Below are 20,000 nucleotides of genomic sequence, written 5' to 3'. Positions count from 1 at the left end.
CCCATACATAGCACATTCATAACCCATACATTGCACATTCATAACCCATACATAGCACATTCATAACCCATACATAACACATTCATAACCCATACATAGCACATTCATAACCCATACATTGCATATTCATAACCCATACATAACACATTCATAACCAATACATAACACATTCATGGCACATTCATAACCCATACATAGCACATTCATAACCCATACATTGCACATTCATAACCCATACATTGCACATTCATAACCCATACATAGCACATTCATAACCCATTTATAACCCATTTACAGTAGCCAGTGTCCTGTCCTCTGCTGCAACTGGGTCAGAGCTAAGAAAAGAAAGTGTATGTTTGTCCCCTCTCCATTTAAAAAAACCCCAATGTGATTTTAATGATGCTTAGCAACAGAAACATTTCAACTGATGTTAACACAGTTGGACTTCAGAGATACCAACAGGAAGGAATGGAGGTCGTCTGGAAAGCTGAAATGTACTGTATGCGAGAGAGAGAGATAAACAAAGTCTGCATGTACAGTATTTGAGAAAGGATATGTGAAGGAGAGAGGGGGATAGCGAGAGGAGGAGAAGGAGAGGAGAAAAAGAGAGAGGAAGACAGAAGGATAGAGAGATAGATAGGAAGAGAGGCAGAGAAGAGAGAGCTGGCAGAGAGAGAGAGGTAGGGAGGGAGAGCGACAGAGAGCGAGGGAGGAGAGAGAGAAGGAGAAAGCTGGCAGAGAGAGGCTGGGAGGAAGAGAGAGCGACAGAGAGCGATGGAGGAGAGAGAGAAGGAGAAAGCTGGCAGAGAGAGGCTGGGAGGAAGAGAGAGAGACAGAGAGAGAGGGAGGAGTGAGAGAAGGAGAGAGCTGGCAGAGAAAGGCAGGGAGGAAGAGAGTGACAGAGAGAGAGGGAGGAGAGAGAGAAGTGGTACCCGTGTGAATATTGTCCCGCTGCCATCACTTCCATTATCATTATAAGCCTGCAGTCATTTAGAGGCCTGACTCTCTGCTAAACACTAGGACACTGTACCTACCCTATAGGACAAACACACACACACACACAACACACGTAGACACACACACCACACATACACACAAACACCAAACACACACACACCACACACACACACACACACACACACACACACACACACACACATTCACACATTCACATACAGGATAAAGTGTGCGCGCACACACACACACAGGATAGAGCATGCACACCTACACACACACACACAAACACACTCATTGAGTAGCTAATGTCCTTGCGAATGCCAGATCACACGCTGGTCCCCACAGAGAAACAGGTGGAGGATCAGCTAGCCAGGGAGAGGGGGAGAGGGGGATGGAAAGAAGGAGGGAGTGTAGAGGAGAGAGAGGGGGAATGTGAGGGCAGGAGAGAGAAAAGGCCAAAGGATGGAGTGGGGACAAGGTGACGAGAAAGGATAGAGGGACAGCTGGTCACAGATGAGAGAGAGAGAGAGAGATGAATGAGTTGGACATAACCAGGAGGAAGCATTCATCCCTCCTTTTACTGCTCTCTCCTTCATCCTCCCTTCTGGTCTGGAAGATTGGCAGACTGGAGGAGGCAAGGAAGCAAAGGAGAGATAAAAAGAGGGAAAGGAGAGAGGACGAGAGAGTGAGTGAGTGGGCAGGTGGAGGAAGGATGTAGAGATACTGTGGTGAGCGGGGGATGGACAAGGGAAGGAAGGATGGGAGGAGGGAGAGAGGAAGGTAGGGAGAGCGTGACTGGACTGGGTGGTTAGAGGGGGTGACTGGACTGGATGGCTAGAGGGGAGGAGAGAGGGGGTGACTGGACTGGATGGCTAGAAGGGGTGACTGGACTGGATGGCTAGAGGGGAGGAGGGAGGGGGTGACTGGACTGGATGGCTAGAGGGGGTGACTGGACTGGATGGCTAGAGGGGAGGAGAGAGGGGGTGACTGGACTGGATGGCTAGAGGGGGTGACTGGACTGGATGGCTAGAGGGGGTGACTGGACTGGATGGCTAGAGGGGAGGAGGGAGGGGGTGACTGGACTGGATGGCTATAGGGGAGGAGGTGGGGGGTGACTGGACTGGATGGCTAGAGGGGAGGAGTGGGGGGGTGACTGGACTGGATGGCTATAGGGGAGGAGGGATGGGGTGACTGGACTGGATGGCTAGAGGGGGTGACTGGACTGGATGGCTAGAGGGGAGGAGTGGGGTGGGGTGACTGGACTGGATGGCTAGAGGGGAGGAGTGGGGTGGGGTGACTGGACTGGATGGCTAGAGATGAGGAGGGAGGGGTGACTGGACTGGATGGCTAGAGGGGAGGAGGGAGGGGGTGACTGGACTGGATGGCTAGAGGGGAGGAGGGAGGGGGTGACTGGATGGAGCCAGTGGGTCCATCAGCTGAGTGTTAGCACTGGAGAGAGAGAGAGAAGAACAATGTAGGACGAGAGAAAGGGAGAGATGTTCAGAGAAGGAGAGAGGAGAGGACAGAGACAGTGGAAAGGGAATAGAGAGGGAGAGAGATGTTGAGAGTATGAGAGTATAGCAATAGAGTGTTTGTGATAAACTAGGTGGGAAGGTGATGTAGCCATTATCATCCCTCAACCCCCTTCAGCTGAGCAAGTAGACTCTTCCAATAATGGAAAGTGATTGGGGCGTACCATGTCTACTGTGAAAAGCGGGGTTAACCGGTGACATAATGGTTGTAAAGGGAAGGTTGATGTGCCATAGCCACATAGTGGGTGGCTTATTGTTGCAGGTTGTAAGAAAAATAGCATTGTGGATTTGAACAGTATATTTTTAGATGGTTTTAACTGTTCAATATTTGACTTAATTTCAGATTTTCACATTTTGTTGGTCTGTGTGTGTGTGTGTGTGTGTGTGTGTGTGTGTGTGTGTGTGTGTGTGTGTGTGTGTGTATGTGTGTGTGTGTGTGTGTGTGTGTGTGTGTGAGGGGCTATAAGGCTCAGTTGGAAACATTGAGTGGACAGGAGCTCACACTGAGCTAACACATGGCACTCCCACATGGTTTTGAGATACACACATACAGACACCCTCATGCTATACACACCATATGCGTACATTCTTTCACACACACACACACACACACACACACACACACACACACACACACACACACACACACACACACACACACATACAGACACACTCATGCTATACACACCATACGTACATACGTACATTATTTCACACACAGACACACACACACACAAACAGGAATGTATAAGAAGAAAGACACAGAGTATATCTGACCCAGATTCCTTTGCTCCTGTATGTTAATATGATGTTTTACACCACACATACCCACACACTACTGTACATCACATACTAGATAAGACTGTGTGTTTGTGTGTCTGTGTTTGAAAGCATGTACATTTATGGTGTGTGTAGCGTATGTGTGTGTGTGTGTGTGTGTGTTTGCTCAGTGTGTGGCAGTGCAGAGAACCCACACCTCAAAAAAGAGTCAAACAATCGCTAGGAGACCCTCTACCCGCCTCGTTGCCACGGCAATGCCGAGATTCCATCAATGAATGAGGGCTCCGTTGCCACGGCAACGGTTATGAATGAGAGCAGTTCGGTAACCGGGGATACTTCCCGGAAAAAAGAGGAATCGTCGGTTGCCATGGCGATTCGGGGAACGGGGAGAGACCTCCACCATCTTCCTCATCATCATCTTCTTCATCATGTTTGTCTTAGTTGAGGCGTTGGGTTGTGAACATACAGTAGTCTGTATCTGTCTGGGTGAATACACACTGTGATGTTGGTTGGAGAACGTTCACGCTGACACGCTTCTATCAGGCAGTTGATTTTCTCTTCTTTTCTGGCCCTCTCTCTCTCTCTCTCTCTTACTGTAATGTATAGACATACCCTTCATACACAGGACTGTGCATGTACACTGACTTTACCAAACATTAGGAACACCTTCCTAATATTGAGTTGCACCCTCAGAACAGCCTCAATTCGTTGGGGACATGGACTCTACAAGGTGTTGAAAGTATTCCACAGGGATGCTGGCCCATCTTGACTCCAATGCTTCCCACAGTTGTGTCAAGTTGACTGGATGTTCTCTGGGTGGTGGAACATTCTTGATACACACGGGAAACTGTTGATCATGAAAAACCCAGCAGTGTTGCAGTCCTTGACACAAACCAGGGCACCTGGCACCTACTACCATACCCTGTTCAAAGGCACCTACTACCATACCCCGTTCAAAGACACCTACTACCATACCCCGTTCAAAGTCACCTACTACCATACCCCGTTCAAAGACACCTACTACCATACCCCGTTCAAAGACATGTTTGATATACTCAGTGTGCAACCACATTGGTTTCAGTACATTCACGCTGACTCACTGCAAAATCTAGCAGGCAGTTGACAGTCTCTTCTTTTCTGGCCTCCCTCTCCTTCTCTGTTTTACTGAAGACATACCGTTCGTACACAGTGGAGGCTGCTGAGGGGAGGGCGGCTCATAATAATGGCTATGTCTTTGTGTTCTAGTTATGTGTGTGTGTGTGTGTGTGTGTGTGTGTGTGTGTGTGTGTGTGTGTGTGTGTGTGTGTGTGTGTGTGTGTGTGTGTGTGTGTGTGTGTGTGTGTGTGTGTGTCTGCAGGTTGATAGACAGGTGTTCCCCAGTAGAGTGGCCCTGTCAGCACTCTCCACACACCTCTCCTCCGTGTGAATCCCTCGCCACTCTACCATACCTCCCTCTTCTCCCTCCTTCCATCTCACCCAGTCACACAGACACCATCGCCTCTCTCACATTCTCTCTCTTCCTCACACACACCCTCCCTCTCTCTCTCTTTCCCTCCATCTCTCTCCTTTCTCTATCCCTCTTTCTCTGTCTCTCTCTCTCTAGGGTATCTCTGTAGGATTATATAGCAGATTGTCTCTCTCTAGTCACACAGAGCAGTAACACTGCTTTTCAATCTCTATCTCTGATGGGCATCGTCCCTATTTTACCTCCATCTTCCTCCTCTTTCATCTCTCCTTTATTTGTTCCTCCTCTACCTCACTCCTTTCCTTTCCCTCCATTCCTTTTCTCCTCCTCCTCTTTCTATTCCTCTCCTCCCCCTTTCTGTGGCTCCTCCCCCTTCCACATGTCATCCTTTCTGTAGCTTCTGTCAATTTCCTATTTTCTCTATTCTTCACTTTCACTCTGACTCACCCATCCCTCCATTCTCCTCTTCCATCTCTCTCACCCCTCCATTGCTGCCCTGGTTTCATTCAGTGTGGTCCATACTAGTAGACACAGTGGTTGCCCCCTCTAGTGGTGGATGCGTGTACATGCAGTCAGGTACTGCAGTTGCCATCGGACAGGGTTTCCAAGCCCGTTTGAGTTTTTGCCCTTACTGTCTGTCTTTACAGAATATAGAACAGTTATGTAAATATACAATGGTTGAGACTATTGAGACGTTTTGGAGAGACGTGTGTGGAAGGAAGGAAGGAAGGAAGGAAGGAAGGAAGGAAGGAAGGAAGGAAGGAAGGAAGGAAGGAAGGAAGGAAGGAAGGAAGGAGAGAGAGAGAGAGAGAGAGAGAGAGAGAGAGAGGGAGAGAGAGAGAATGAGGTAAATAAGTGGAGAAGGAATCATTCAACACCAGCCAACTCCATCCGTCCCTCCCTTCAACCCTATATATATCCCTCTATCCATTCATCCATCTCTCAATCCCATGATTGGTCCTCTCCTTGGGGTGAATAGTTTAGTTTCTGCCTTCCTCAGTTGCTCTCGCCAGCAGGCCTGTTAAAACCCTATTGAGTGAATGTCTGGTCTGGCACGCACACGGACGGACGCGTACAAACACACACACACACACACACACACACACACACACACACACACACACAGTTCAAACCCCATTGAGAGAAGGACTGTTCTGGCCAGATATATTATACCTGTTAATGAATGGGGCTCTTAGTGAAATGAGTCTGGTGCAGAAAGGGAGGAGGAGGAAGAGGAGAGGGGCCAAAACCTGACCTCGTGTTTTTTAAAGAGCGTTTGGGAGGAACTGTCTCAGACCGACCACTTTCTGTCTGTCTGTTGCGTCAGTTGTTATAATATAACTCTCTTACGCTGAGTGAATTATAGAAGCTGCATATCCCAAACCCCACCTCTCTCCTTCTCTGTGTTTTTCCTCTCTCTCTCTGTGATTCTCCATCACACACGTTACACATGTCTTGTGTGTGATGGGGAACCTGCACTAACCAGCACCAAGTCCTCCTGGTCTGATGTACAGAGAGGCTGACTGTCAGAGAGATGGAACTGAGGGAGAGAGGGAGAGGGAGAGGGGGAGAGGGAGAGAGGTAGAGAGGGAGAGGGGGAGAGAGGGAGAGGGAGAGGGGGAGACTAGTTGATCACTTCACACCGACCCAGGCAGCCTCTAAAAGAGATATCGTATAGACCAGTCACAGTGACCATGGTGGTGTGACACTACACACATGACTCATGTGGATCACGTTACTATGGAGATGTGTGTGAGATCATGTCAGGTCCGTACTATCCGGAATCCTTGGGATGTCCCTACCCCAGTTGGTAAAGGGTACGGTTGGGGTTAGGTAAGGGTTGTGGATATGGTTAGGGTAAGGTTTAAGGTCAGGGTTTAGGGTAGGGACATCCCAAGGATCCCAGACAGCACTGACCAATCATGTCATGCGTGTGTTCCTGTGCTTTTTATGACTTTTTATACCGCAAATACTGTTTGTTTTCTGCTGAAATGGAACGGGTTAGGGCTACTGTTCCTTCTGTTTCTACTGTCTCCACGGTTTCTACTGTTTCTACTGTCTCCACGGTTTCTACTGTTTTCCACTGTTCCTACTGTTTCTACTGTTTCTACTGTCTCCACTGTTCCTACTGTTTCTACTGTCTCCACTGTTTCTACTGTTTCTACTGTCTCCACTGTTTCTACTGTCTCCACTGTTTCTACTGTTTCCACTGTTTCTACCGTCCTCACGGTTTCTACTGTGTCTACTGTTTTACACTGTTTCCACTGACCTAACTGTTTCCACTGTTTCTAATGTTCCTACTGTTTCTACTATCTCTACTGTTTACACTGTTTCCACTGTCTTTACTGTTTCCACTGTTTCTACTGTGTCTACTGTTTCTACTGTTTTCCACTGTTTCCACTGTTTATACTGTTTTCCACTGTTTATGCTGTCTCCACTGTTTCTACTGTTTCTACTGTTTCCACTGTCTCCACTATTCATACTGTTTCCACTGTGTCTACTGTTTCCACTGTCTCCACTATTTATACAGTTTCCACTGTTTCTACTGTTCTACTGTTTTTACTGTTTCCACTGTTTCTACTGTTTCCACTGTTTCTACTGTTTCTACTGTTTCCACTGTCTCCACTATTTATACTGTTTCCACTGTTTCTACTGTTTCTACTGTTTTTACTGTTTCCACTGTTTCTACTGCTTTTATTGGTTCTACTGTTTTCTACTGTTCTACTGTTTCTACTGTTTTCCACTGTTTATACTGTCTCCACTGTTTATACTGTTTCCACTGTTTCCACTGTCTCCACTATTTATACTGTTTTTCCACTGTTTCTACTGTCTCCACTGTTTCTACTGTTTTCCACTGATTATACTGTTTTTACTGTTTTTACTGTTTCCACTGTTTCTACTGTTTCCACTGTTTCTACTGTTTCCACTGTATCCACTAGTCATACTGTTTCCACTGTTTCTACTGTTTCCACTGTCTCCACTATTTATACTGTTTCCGCTGTTTCTACTGTTTCTACTGTTTCTACTGTTTCCACTGTTTCTACTGTTTCTACTGTTTCCACTGTTTCTACTGTTTCTACTGTTTCCACTGTCTCCACTATTTCTACTGTTTCTACTGTTTTTACTGTTTCCACTGTTTCTACTGCTTTTACTGTTTCTACTGTTTTCTACTGTTTTACTGTTTCTACTGTTTTCCACTGTTTATACTGTCTCCACTGTTTATACTGTTTCCATTGTTTCCACTGTCTCCACTATTTATACTGTTTTTCCACTGTTTCTACTGTCTCCACTGTTTCTACTGTTTTCCACTGATTCTACTGTTTTTACTGTTTTTACTGTTTTTACTGTTTCCACTGTTTCTACTGTTTCTACTGTCTCCACTGTTTCTACTGTTTCTACTGTTTCTACTGTCTCCACTGTTGCTACTGTTTCCACTGTGTCCACTGTTTCTTCTCCTTTTCTAATTCTCTCTCTTTCTCTTTCTTTTCCTCTTCCCTCTCTCCTTAGTATCTTGTCGGCGGTTGGCTCCGAATTTGACCTGCGGACACTGAGAGCAGTCAGGGTTCTGCGACCACTTAAGTTGGTGTCAGGGATTCCCAGTAAGTATGGGGACCCCTATGGACATCACTCACTCTGTCTCCTCTCTTTTCTCTGCTCTCTCTTGCTTTCTCTCTGTCCATCCCCTCCCACTCTCTCTCAATCCTCTCCTCTCTCTCTCTCTCTTCCTCCCCCTCTCCCCCCTCTATCTTTCTATATTAATCTCTGACCATCTGCACTGTGTCCTCCAGGCCTGCAGGTGGTACTCAAGTCCATCATGAAGGCTATGATCCCCCTGCTGCAGATCGGACTGCTTCTCTTTGTGGCCATTCTGATGTTCGCCATCATCGGCCTTGAGTTCTACATGGGAAAGTTCCACACCACCTGTTTCGACATCGCCACTGGTAACGCCCATAGGCCTTGTCTTTAATCAACTACTAGCGACCAAGCACCTACTCCTAGACCCAGAAGACTGGTCTTTAATCAACTACTAGCGAGCATGCACCTACTCCTAGACCCCGAAGACTTGTCTTTAATCAACTCCTAGAGACCTACTGTAGCATCTACCCTAGACCCCCAAGTCATGTATTAAATTAACTCCTAGTGACCAAGCACATACTCCTAGACCCTCAAGCCCTGTCTTAAATAAACTTCTAATGACCTAACACCTACCCTTAGATCCAAATAAAGTAATTGCACTGACTCCTAGACCAACAGGCCCAGTCCCAACTCAACCCCTAGACACTTCCCTGGACCAACAGGCCCAGTCCCAACTCAACCCCTAGACACTTCCCTAGACCAACAGGCCCAGTCCGAACTCAACCCCTAGACACTTCCCTAGACCCACAGGCCCAGTCCCAACTCAACCCCTAGACACTTCCCTAGACCCACAGGCCAAGTCCCAACTCAACCCCTAGACCCACAGGCCCAGTGCCAACTCAACCCCTACCCCTAGACACTTCCCTAGGCCCACAGGCCCTGTCCTAACTCAACCCCTAGACCCACAGGCCCAGTCCCAACTCAACCCCTACCCCTAGACACTTCCCTAGACCCACAGGCCCAGTCCCAACTCAACCCCTAGACCCAAAGGGCCCAGTCCCAACTCATCCCCTAGACCCAAAGGGCCCAGTCCCAACTCAACCCCTAGACCCAAAGGGCCCAGTCCCAACTCATCCCCTACCCCTAGACACTTTCCTAGACCCACAGGACCAGTCCCAACTCAACCCCTACCCCTATACACTTTCCTCGATCCAAAGGGCCTAGTCCCAACTCAACCCCTAGACCCAAAGGGCCCAGTCCCAACTCAACCCCTACCCCCAGACACTTCCCTAGACCCAAAGGGCCCAGTCCCAACTCAACCCCTACCCCCAGACACTTCCCTAGGCCCAAAGGGCCCAGTCTCAACTCAATCCCTACCCCTAGACTCTTCCCTAGACCCAAAGGGCCCAGTCCCAACTCAACCCATAGACCCACAGGCCCAGTCCCAACTCACCCCCTAGACCCACAGGCCCAGTCCCAACTCAACCCCTAGACCCAAAGGGCCCAGTCCCAACTCAACCCCTAGACCCAAAGGGCCCAGTCCCAACTCAACCCCTAGACCCAAAGGGCCCAGTCCCAACTCAACCCCTAGCCCCAGACAGTACAAGGATGACATTGAGACACAGCCCATCTCGTATCCCTTAAATGATTTTACTGGACCTCCACTTCGCTGTTTTCTTATGCTGATTTCAACTCTAATCAATCTCATCTCTCTCTCCCTCACTTTTCCCCCTTCTCTCTCGCTCCCCTTCTTCTCTCTCCCCCTCCCCTCTCTCCCCTCCCTCTCTTTCCCTCTCCTCTATAGATGAGATTTATGATGAGTTGCCATGCGGTACAGAGTTACCGTCCAGATTGTGTCCTAATGGGACCACGTGTAAAGGCTATTGGCTGGGGCCCAACTATGGGATCACCCAATTCGACAACATTCTCTTTGCTGTCCTCACTGTATTCCAATGTATCACCATGGAGGGTTGGACCGATATGTTATACTATGTGAGTATACAGAGCTGTGTGTGGGGTGGAAGTGTGTGTGTGGGGAGATGGACTGTGTGTGTGTGTTTGGGGGGGTTGAAGTGTGTGTGTGTGTGGGGAGATGGACTGTGTGTGTGTGTGTGTGTGTGTGTGTGTGTGTATTTGGGGGGGTTGTGTGTGTGTGTGTGTGTGTGTGTGTGTGTGTGTGGGGAGATGGACTGTGTGTGTGTGTGTGTGTGTGTGTGTGTGTGTGTGTGTGTGTGTGTGTGTGTGTGTGTGTGTGTGTGTGTGTGTGTGTGTGTATTTGGGGGGGTTGAAGTGTGTGTGTGTGTGTGCGTGTGTGTGTGTGGGGAGATGGAATATGTGTGTGTGCGTGTTTGGGGGGATTGAAGTGTGTGTGTGTGGGGGGGGGTTGAAGTGTGTGTGTGTGTTCGCTGTCCTCCCCGTCCTTCCAGTATATCACCATGGAGGGATGGGTCGACATGTTATGCTGTAAGGGAATTCATTGTAAATACTAATCCTTGTATAAATGTACAGCACAGGGAACATGATCTGCTAATGTAATATAAAACATTTCCACACAATGTATTATTCATTGGCAACACACAGTCCACATCATATTCTATTCCATTCCTTCCAAATGTTTGGGAAAACACACGCTAGTGTGATGTAAGAAGTATGGAAATGGGCAGGACTGGTATTTGTGGAATGGAACCATTTTTAGATGCAAGTTTAATACATTTTTCAGCTCTGTTTGATCTGTCTGTCTGTCTGTCTGACTAACGTCCTGTCTGTCTGTCTGTCTGTCTGTCTGTCTGTCTGTCTGTCTGTCTGTCTGTCCGTCTGACTAACCTGTCTGTTTGTCTGTCTGTCTGATTAACCTGTCTGTCTGTCTGTCTGTCTGTCTGTCTGTCTGTCTGACTAACCTCCTGTCTGTATGTCTGTCTGTCTGACTAACTTCCTGTCTGTCTATCTCTCTGTCTTACTGACTAACCTTCTGTATGTCTATCTGTCTGACTAACTTCCTGTCTGTCAGACAGACATGAGGTTAGTCAGACAGACAGACACGAGGTTAGTCAGACAATGTCTGTCTGTCTGTCTGTCTCTCCAGAGTAATGATGTCTGTCTGTCTCTCCAGAGTAATGATCTCTGTCTGTCTATCCGCCTGTCTCTCCAGAGTAATGATGTCTGTCTGTCTCTCCAGAGTAATGGTGTCTGTCTGTCTCTCCAGAGTAATGGTGTCTGTCTGTCTCTCCAGAGTAATGATGTCTGTCTGTCTCTCCAGAGTAATGATGTCTGTCTGTCTCACCAGAGTAATGATGTCTGTCTGTCTCACCAGAGTAATGATGTCTGTCTGTCTCACCAGAGTAATGATGTCTGTCTGTCTCACCAGAGTAATAATGTAGAGGGAAGTGCCTGGAACTGGATGTACTACATCCCCCTCATCATCATCGGGTCCTTCTTCATGTTAAATCTGGTGCTGGGCGTCCTCTCAGGGTACGTACATATGCACACCTGTGTGTGTGTGTGTGTGTGTGTGTGTGTGTGTGTGTGTGTGTGTGTGTGTGTGTGTGTGTGTGTGTGTGTGTGTGTGTGTGTGTGTGTGTGTGTGTGTGTGTGTGTGTGTGTGTGTGTGTGTGTGTGTGTGTGTGTGTGCGTGCGTGCGTGTTTAACTGATCCATTCACAACTTTCCTTCCTCAATACTCCCTCCTCCACCCCTCTCTAAACACAGTCTCTCAGGTCCTAGATTGACGGTTTTCCAGTTATCCTAAGAGTCTTTAAGAGTTATCCTAAGAGTCTTTAAGAGTTATCCTAAGAGTCTTTAAGAGTTATCCTAAGAGTCTTTAAGAGTTATCCTAAGAGTCTTTAAGAGTTATCCTAAGAGTCTTTAAGAGTTATCCTGAGTCTTTAAGAGTTATCCTACAGAGTCTTTAAGAGTTATCCTAAGAGTCTTTAAGAGTTATCCTAAGAGTCTTTAAGAGTTATCCTAAGAGTCCACCAGTTTAAGCTGTAAGGCCAAAAATAATTGTGTATCAAATAATTGTATTATAGATTTTGTTGATATTTCAAGGGGTCTTACAATTGAAAATCAAATAGCTAAATGATCCTTGGTATGACCTTCTTAAAACAATTCCATATAGTTTAGTAGAACCCACTACACGGCTTAGACAGGGCTTAGAATATCTTTAAGAAGTCTTTAAAAATTATCCTGAGTCTTTAAGAGTTATCCCAATAGTCTTTAAGAATTATCCTGAGAGTCTTTAAGAGTTATCCCAATAGTCTTTAAGAATTATCCTTAAGAGTTATCCCAATAGTCTTTAAGAATTATCCTGAGAGTTTTTAAGAGTTATCCCAATAGTCTTTAAGAATTAAGAGTCTTTAAGAGTTATCCCAATAGTCTTTAAGAATTATCCTGAGATTCTTTAAAAGTTATCCCAATAGTCTTTAAGAATTATCCTGAGAGTCTTTAAGAGTTATCCCAATAGTCTTTAAGAATTATCCTGAGAGTCTTTAAGAGTTATCCCAATAGTCTTTAAGAATTATCCTGAGAGTCTTTAAGAGTTATCCCAATAGTCTTTAAGAATTATCCTGAGAGTCTTTAAGAGTTATCCCAATAGTCTTTAAGAATTATCCTGAGATTCTTTAAAAGTTATCCCAATAGTCTTTAAGAATTATCCTGAGAGTCTTTAAGAGTTTTCCCAATAGTCCTTAAGAATTATCCTGAGATTCTTTAAGAGTTTTCCCAATAGTCCTTAAGAATTATCCTGAGAGTCTTTAAGAGTTATCCCAATAGTGTTTAAGAATTATCCTGAGAGTCTTTAAGAATTATTCTGAGATTCTTTAAGAATTATCCAAAGAGTCTATAAGAATTATCCCAATAGTCTTTAAGAGTTATCCCAATAGTCTTTAAGAATTATCCAGAGAGTCTTTAAGAATTATCCCAATAGTCTTTAAGAGTTATTCTGAGATTCTTTAAGAAATATCCTAACTCTGTAACAGAGAAGTATTAAACCGGTATACTACATCTATAACAGTGTTAAACACTTATCCTGACAGATATCCTAAGTGTATAGAAGGGTCTTTAACACATATAAACACGACTTCACAACTCCTAGATTGACGTTTTTCAAAGAGTGATCCTAAGAGTATTTTAACACTAATCCTAAATCTGTAACATCAACCCTATTCAGCTGAGCTCAGGGCGATGTTATTCAATTATTCCATTATGATGACGTGATTATCAGGCGTTTCTTCGAGAGGAGTCTGTGTGTTGGTTAACCTGCTCATCTGACAGGCATTTTCAACGGAGCTCACCCCTCAATCCCCTCACACTGACTGAACTCTGCTAATCTGGGTTCGCCCCAAATCCACTGACACTCAGCGGACGGGAAGACACACACACACAGTAGAGACACACACACACAGTAGAGACACACACACACAGTAGAGACACACACACACAGTAGAGACACACACACATAGTAGAGACACGCACACACAGTAGAGACACACACACACACAGTAGAGACACACACACAGTAGAGACACACACACACACAGTAGAGACACACACACAGTAGAGACACACACACACAGTAGAGACACACACACACAGTAGAGACACACACACACACAGTAGAGACACGCACACACAGTAGAGACATGCACACACAGTAGAGACACACACACACACACAGTAGAGACACACACACACACAGTAGAGAAACACACATACACACACACAGTAGAGACACACACACAGTAGAGACACACACACACACACACACAGTAGAGACACGCACACACAGTAGAAACACAGACACACACAGTAGAGACACACACACACACAGTAGAGACACACACACACACAGTAGAGACACACACACACACAGTAGAGACACACACACAGTAGAGACACACACGCACACACAGTAGAGACACACACACATGCTTTTATTGCGCCTGTGCGCCAGGAAGTCTGGGGAGAGCGTGGTAATCCATGGATGCCAATTTATCGAACTCTTCAGAAAAGGGGAGCGCTATTCATTCACATGTGACTAGAGATTTAGACAGAGTATTTTGCCTGCTGTGTGTGTGTGTGTGTGTGTGTGTGTGTGTGTGTGTGTGTGTGTGTGTGTGTGTGTGTGTGTGTGTGTGTGTGTGTGTGTGTGTGTGTGTGTGTGTGTGTGTGTGTGTGTGTGTGTGTGTGTGTGTGTGTGTGTGTGTGTGTGTGTGTGCGCGCACATGGATATGTGTGAGTGTGTGACCCTAGTGTGTGTACTAGATATAGTGTGTTACCAGTAAGTGATTGTGAGTGTGTGCACAACCCCTACAGAGAGTTTGCCAAAGAGAGAGAGCGAGTAGAGAACCGTGCAGAGTTCCTCAAATTGAGACGCCAGCAGCAAATAGAGAGAGAGCTAAACGGATATCTAGAATGGATCTGTAAAGCAGGTAAGTAAAAACACACACACACACTCACTTCCTTTACACAAACACAAACTGTAACTCTGTTCTTAAAGCTATTGCTCTTTAACTCTTTACAAACTGACAACTGACATGATGTGTTGTTGTTGACCATGTGTTATTGTGTTTCTACAGAGGAGGTCCTTCTGAATGAGGATGGTACCATTTTTACCGGTAAAGCTACTTCAGTCTACATCAGTCAGAGTGGGGGGTGGGGGGAAGAGAAGAGAGAAATGAGTCAAAGACAGAAAGAGTATGAGAGAATCATGTTGGTTGAGAGACAGACAGAAAGTGTATGAGAGAATAATGTTGGTTGAGAGAGAGACAGAAAGTGTATGAGAGAATCATGTTGGTTGAGAGAGAGACAGAAAGTGTATGAGAGAATCATGTTGGTTGAGAGAGAGACAGAAAGTGTATGAGAGAATCATGTTGGTTGAGAGAGAGACAGAAAGTGTATGAGAGAATCATGGTGGTTGAGAGAGAGACAGAAAGTGTATGAGAGAATCATGTTGGTTGAGAGAGAGACAGAAAGTGTATGAGAGAATCATGTTGGTTGAGAGAGAGACAGAAAGTGTATGAGAGAATCATGTTGGTTGAGAGAGAGACAGAAAGTGTATGAGAGAATCATGTTGGTTGAGAGAGAGACAGAAAGTGTATGAGAGAATCATGTTGGTTGAGAGAGAGACAGAAAGTGTATGAGAGAATCATGTTGGTTGAGAGAGAGACAGAAAGTGTATGAGAGAATCATGGTGGTTGAGAGAGAGACAGAAAGTGTATGAGAGAATCATGTTGGTTGAGAGAGAGACAGAAAGTGTATGAGAGAATCATGTTGGTTGAGAGAGAGACAGAAAGTGTATGAGAGAATCATGTTGGTTGAGAGAGAGACAGAAAGTGTATGAGAGAATCATGTTGGTTGAGAGAGAGACAGAAAGTGTGTGAGAGAATCATGTTGGTTGAGAGAGAGACAGAAAGTGTATGAGAGAATCATGTTGGTTGAGAGAGAGACAGAAAGTGTATGAGAGAATCATGTTGGTTGAGAGAGAGACAGAAAGTGTATGAGAGAATCATGTTGGCTGAGAGAGAGACAGAAAGTGTATGAGAGAATCATGTTGGTTGAGAGAGAGACAGAAAGTGTATGAGAGAATCATGTTGGTTGAGAGACAGACAGAAAGTGTATGAGAGAATCATGTTGGTTGAGAGAGAGACAGAAAGTGTATGAGAGAATCATGTTGGTTGAGAGTCAACGTGCGGGGGTACAGGTTAGTCCAGGTCATTTGTAATGTGACTATGCATAATAATAATAAACAGAGAGTAGCAGCAGTGTAAAAACAAGGGGGGGGGGGGGGGTTCAATGTAAATAGTCTGGGTAGCCACTTGATTAGCTGTTCAGCAGTCTTATGGCTTGGGGGTAGAAGCTGTTAAGGAGCCTTTTGGTCCCAGACTTGGTGCTCCGGTACCGCTTGCCGTGCGCTAGAAGAGAGAACAGTCTTTGACTAGGGTGGCTGGAGTCTTTGACAATTTTGGGGGCTTTCCTCTGACACTGCCTAGTATAGAGGTCCTGGATGTCAGGAAGCTTGGCCCCAGTGATGTACTGGGCCGTACACACTACCCTCTGTAGCTCCTTACGGTCAGATGCCGAGCAGTTGCCATACCAGGCGGTGATGCAACCAGTGTTCACGATGGTGGAGCTGTAGAACGTTTTGAGGATCTGGAGACCCATGCCAAGTCTTTTCTCCTGAGGGGGAAAATGTGTTGTCGTGCCTCTTTGGTGTGTTTGGACCATGTTAGTTTGTTGGTGATGTGGACACCAAGGAACTCTCGACCCACTCCACTACAGCATCGCATCGGTTTATGGTGGTAAATAGACGGATATGAATAATATAGATGAGAAATCTCTTGGTAGATAGTGTGGTCTACAGCTTATCATGAGGTATTCAACCTAAGGCGAGCAATACCTTGAGACTTCTTTAATATTAGACATCGCGCACCAGCAGTTATTGGCAAATAGACACACACCCCTGCCCCTCGTCTTGCCAGACGTAGCTGCTCTGTCCTGCCAAAACACTGAGAAGCCAGCCAGCTCTATATTATCCTTGTCTTTGTTCAGCCAAGTCTCGGTGAAACATAAGATATGACAGTTTTTAATGTCTCGTTGGTAGGAAAGTCTTAATCGTAGAGCGTACAGTTTGTTTTCCAATGACGTTGGCCAATAACACGGAGGGTAGTGGTGGTTTACCTACTAGTCTGTGAATTCTTACAAGGCGCCCAGCCCTCCCCCTTTTCCTCCATCTTTTCTTCACGCTGATGATGGGGATTTGTCCAGTTCGACGTGAGTAATACTCTGTTCTGATGTCCAGAAGCTCTTTTCGGTCATAAGAGACGGTAGCAGCAACGTTATGTACCAAATGAGTTACACGAAAAAACAACCTAAATAGCACAGTTGGTTGGGAGCCCGTAAAACGGAGGAAGATTATTTTTATTTGTCAAATGGCAGCCAAGCATCGATTATCATGTCCCCAGAATAAGACCCTCAATATTTATTGGAAAGGAACATCAAGCTCATCACGTTGCACTTTCACCACAGAACGGCTCATAATAATGGCCGGAAAGGAGGAGATGGAATGGCAATGGAAACCATGGAAACCATGTGTTTGATGTATTTGTTACCATTCCACGAATTCCGCTCCAGTCACTAAAACGAGCCCGTCCTCCCTAATGAAGGTGCTACCAACCTCCTGTGACTTTCACAACATTGTCTTTCCATCTGGAGCCTAATAAACTGTGTGCTTTCCTGACGAGTCGTAGTGGGAGGACCACACAGCATGTCATCGCGGGACTCCCAAGTTTACGATATGATGGTTATTGTATCAATATTTGCGCATAAAAGGGTTTCCGCCACCATTTCTCGCATAATTCATTTTACTGACACAAAAAGATCCCACCTCGTCTTGCGTATTTTCTTTTGTCGACATTTGGAAAGTTTGGCGAAGAATGTTCGGTTTCCATCAGGCCATAAAACGGTTGGATGGAAACCTTGTTTGTGATGCAGAGAGAGAGAATGAGTGTGTCAGAGAGAGAGAGATTGGAACATTCTATCTTTCTATATCCTCCAGGTACCGTCAAGACCAAGAACAAGAAAGAGCTGCTGAATCCAGAAGAGGGGGAAGATGGTGGAGCTAATGGTTTTTATTACACAGTTATTTATAACTTCATAATAATATCATGAAGAAGCATTACAGTGTAAAACAGGGATCTTCAACCTTTTCTTGCTCAGGCGCCCCCTCCCAGGCAACTGGCGACCCAGGGACCCCCATCATACGTTAGCAAAAATACATGTATCATGTATTTTCTTATCAGGTGAACGATTATGGCAAGGAGAACTAATCAACATTTGAATATATAATAGATTTGGTAGATCTTTTCATTATTTTGACCTCCCCACATTATAATTGGAGGAAGTGTAAACTGTAACATAGGCTATTGGCTAGAAAGGTAACTCCAAACATGTTTTCACTAAAAGCAGCTGTTTAGCTGGTTAAACAAAAGTTAGCAAAGTGTTGGCAAAAATGTATGTTCAAGTCAAGTCAAGCTTTTAGCATCAGTCAGCGCCACTTGGCTGTGTGCGGGTGCTATTTTAAAGTCTATGTCAGACTCCAGTGAGTGTCATTTACTCAATGTTAGGAGTTGAGAAATTAGAAAGAAGATATTCTAATATTTTCTTACTGTAGGCATGGAATTCAAAATGTGTTTATTCTGTTGCTGCTAGCGATATTCATAAAACATTGAAATAATAAAAATGTTAAATCAAGGTGGCCCAACTAGTAACTAGTTCCATAGAGTTTTTTGAGTTCACTCAACTTTTTGTAGAAGTGTAAACTTCACATTTAAAGTTGGACAAAAATCAACGAGACAAGTTGGCACAAATGTTGTTCCAACTTAACTAAAAAAGCTGGGCTAAAGTTCAATGAACTTGATACAAATACATTTAAACTCTGTTTTTCACATTTCCTGACATTTAATCCTAGCAAAAAGGAGAGTTTTAGGTCAGTTAGGATCACCACTTTATTTTTTGAATGTGAAATGTCAGAATAATAGTAGAGAGAATGATTTAATTCAGTTTTTATTTCTTTCATCACATTCCTGGTGGGTCAGAGGTTTACATACACTCAATTAGTATTTGGTAGCATTGCCTTTAAATTGTTTAACTTGGGTCAACTATACTACCAGTATACTACTACTATATTACTACTATACCACCCGACTACTATTAATATATTACTACTATACTACTACTATACTACCAATATACTACTAATATATTACTACTAAACTACTACTATACCACCAGTATACTACTGATATATTACTACTATACTACTACTATACCACCAGTATACTACTGCTATATTACTACTATACTACTACTATACCACTAGGGTACTACTGCTATATTACTACTATACTACTACTATACCACCAGTATACTACTGCTATATTACTACTATACTACTACTATACCACTAGGGTACTACTGCTATATTACTACTATACTACTACTATACCATCAGTATACTACTGCTATATTACTACTATACTACTACTATACCACCAGTATACTACTGCTATATTACTACTATACTACTACTATACCACTAGGGTACTACTGCTATATTACTACTATACTACTACTATACCACCAGTATACGACTAATATATTACTACTATACTACTACTATACCACTAGGGTACTACTGCTATATTACTACTATACTACTACTATACCACTAGTATATTACTACTATATTACTACTATACTACTACTATACCACCAGTATATTACTACTATATTACTACTATACTACTACTATACCACCAGTATACTACTGCTATATTACTACTATACTACTACTATACCACCAGTATATTACTACTATATTACTACTATACTACTACTATATGCACAAAGTAGATGTCTTAACTGACTTGCCAAAACTATAGTTTGTTAACAAGAAATTTGTGTAGTGGTTGAGAAATGAGTTTTAATGACTCCAACCTACGTGTATGTAAACTTCCGACTTCAACTGTATGACAAACAAAATCCAAAGTAAAAATAGTAAGCATAGAAATAGCACAGATAGAATGGCTCTACCGCTTATCAAACGTTGTTTTCAAGGCGAATGACAGATCTATAACTCTTCATCTTCTTCTAGGAGACCCGTTTGGCCGAGGTGGTCTACAGGATGGGTCCAACTAC

At 44.6% G+C, this 20,000-nt stretch overlaps 1 protein-coding gene across 1 annotated transcript in view; it reads left to right on the top strand.

The window, feature by feature from the left end:
• Positions 1–20,000, top strand: part of LOC139424418 (voltage-dependent P/Q-type calcium channel subunit alpha-1A-like) — a 293,164-nt gene that overhangs the window by 191,878 nt on the left and 81,286 nt on the right. Inside the window, exons 6-13 of the mRNA XM_071176204.1 lie at positions 8,242–8,333; positions 8,523–8,675; positions 10,115–10,302; positions 11,675–11,778; positions 14,619–14,734; positions 14,882–14,920; positions 17,860–17,928; positions 19,957–20,000. The exon at positions 19,957–20,000 is cut by the window's right edge and continues 151 nt beyond it. Of these exons, the coding sequence (XP_071032305.1) occupies positions 8,242–8,333; positions 8,523–8,675; positions 10,115–10,302; positions 11,675–11,778; positions 14,619–14,734; positions 14,882–14,920; positions 17,860–17,928; positions 19,957–20,000 (805 nt within the window). The remainder of the gene's footprint in view (positions 1–8,241; positions 8,334–8,522; positions 8,676–10,114; positions 10,303–11,674; positions 11,779–14,618; positions 14,735–14,881; positions 14,921–17,859; positions 17,929–19,956) is intronic.

The sequence above is a fragment of the Oncorhynchus clarkii genome, chromosome 13 (assembly GCF_045791955.1).
Source record: "Oncorhynchus clarkii lewisi isolate Uvic-CL-2024 chromosome 13, UVic_Ocla_1.0, whole genome shotgun sequence".
NCBI lineage: Eukaryota > Metazoa > Chordata > Actinopteri > Salmoniformes > Salmonidae > Oncorhynchus > Oncorhynchus clarkii.
The sequence above is the reverse complement of the archived record's forward strand: the minus strand, read 5'-3'. Positions and strand labels throughout refer to the sequence as shown.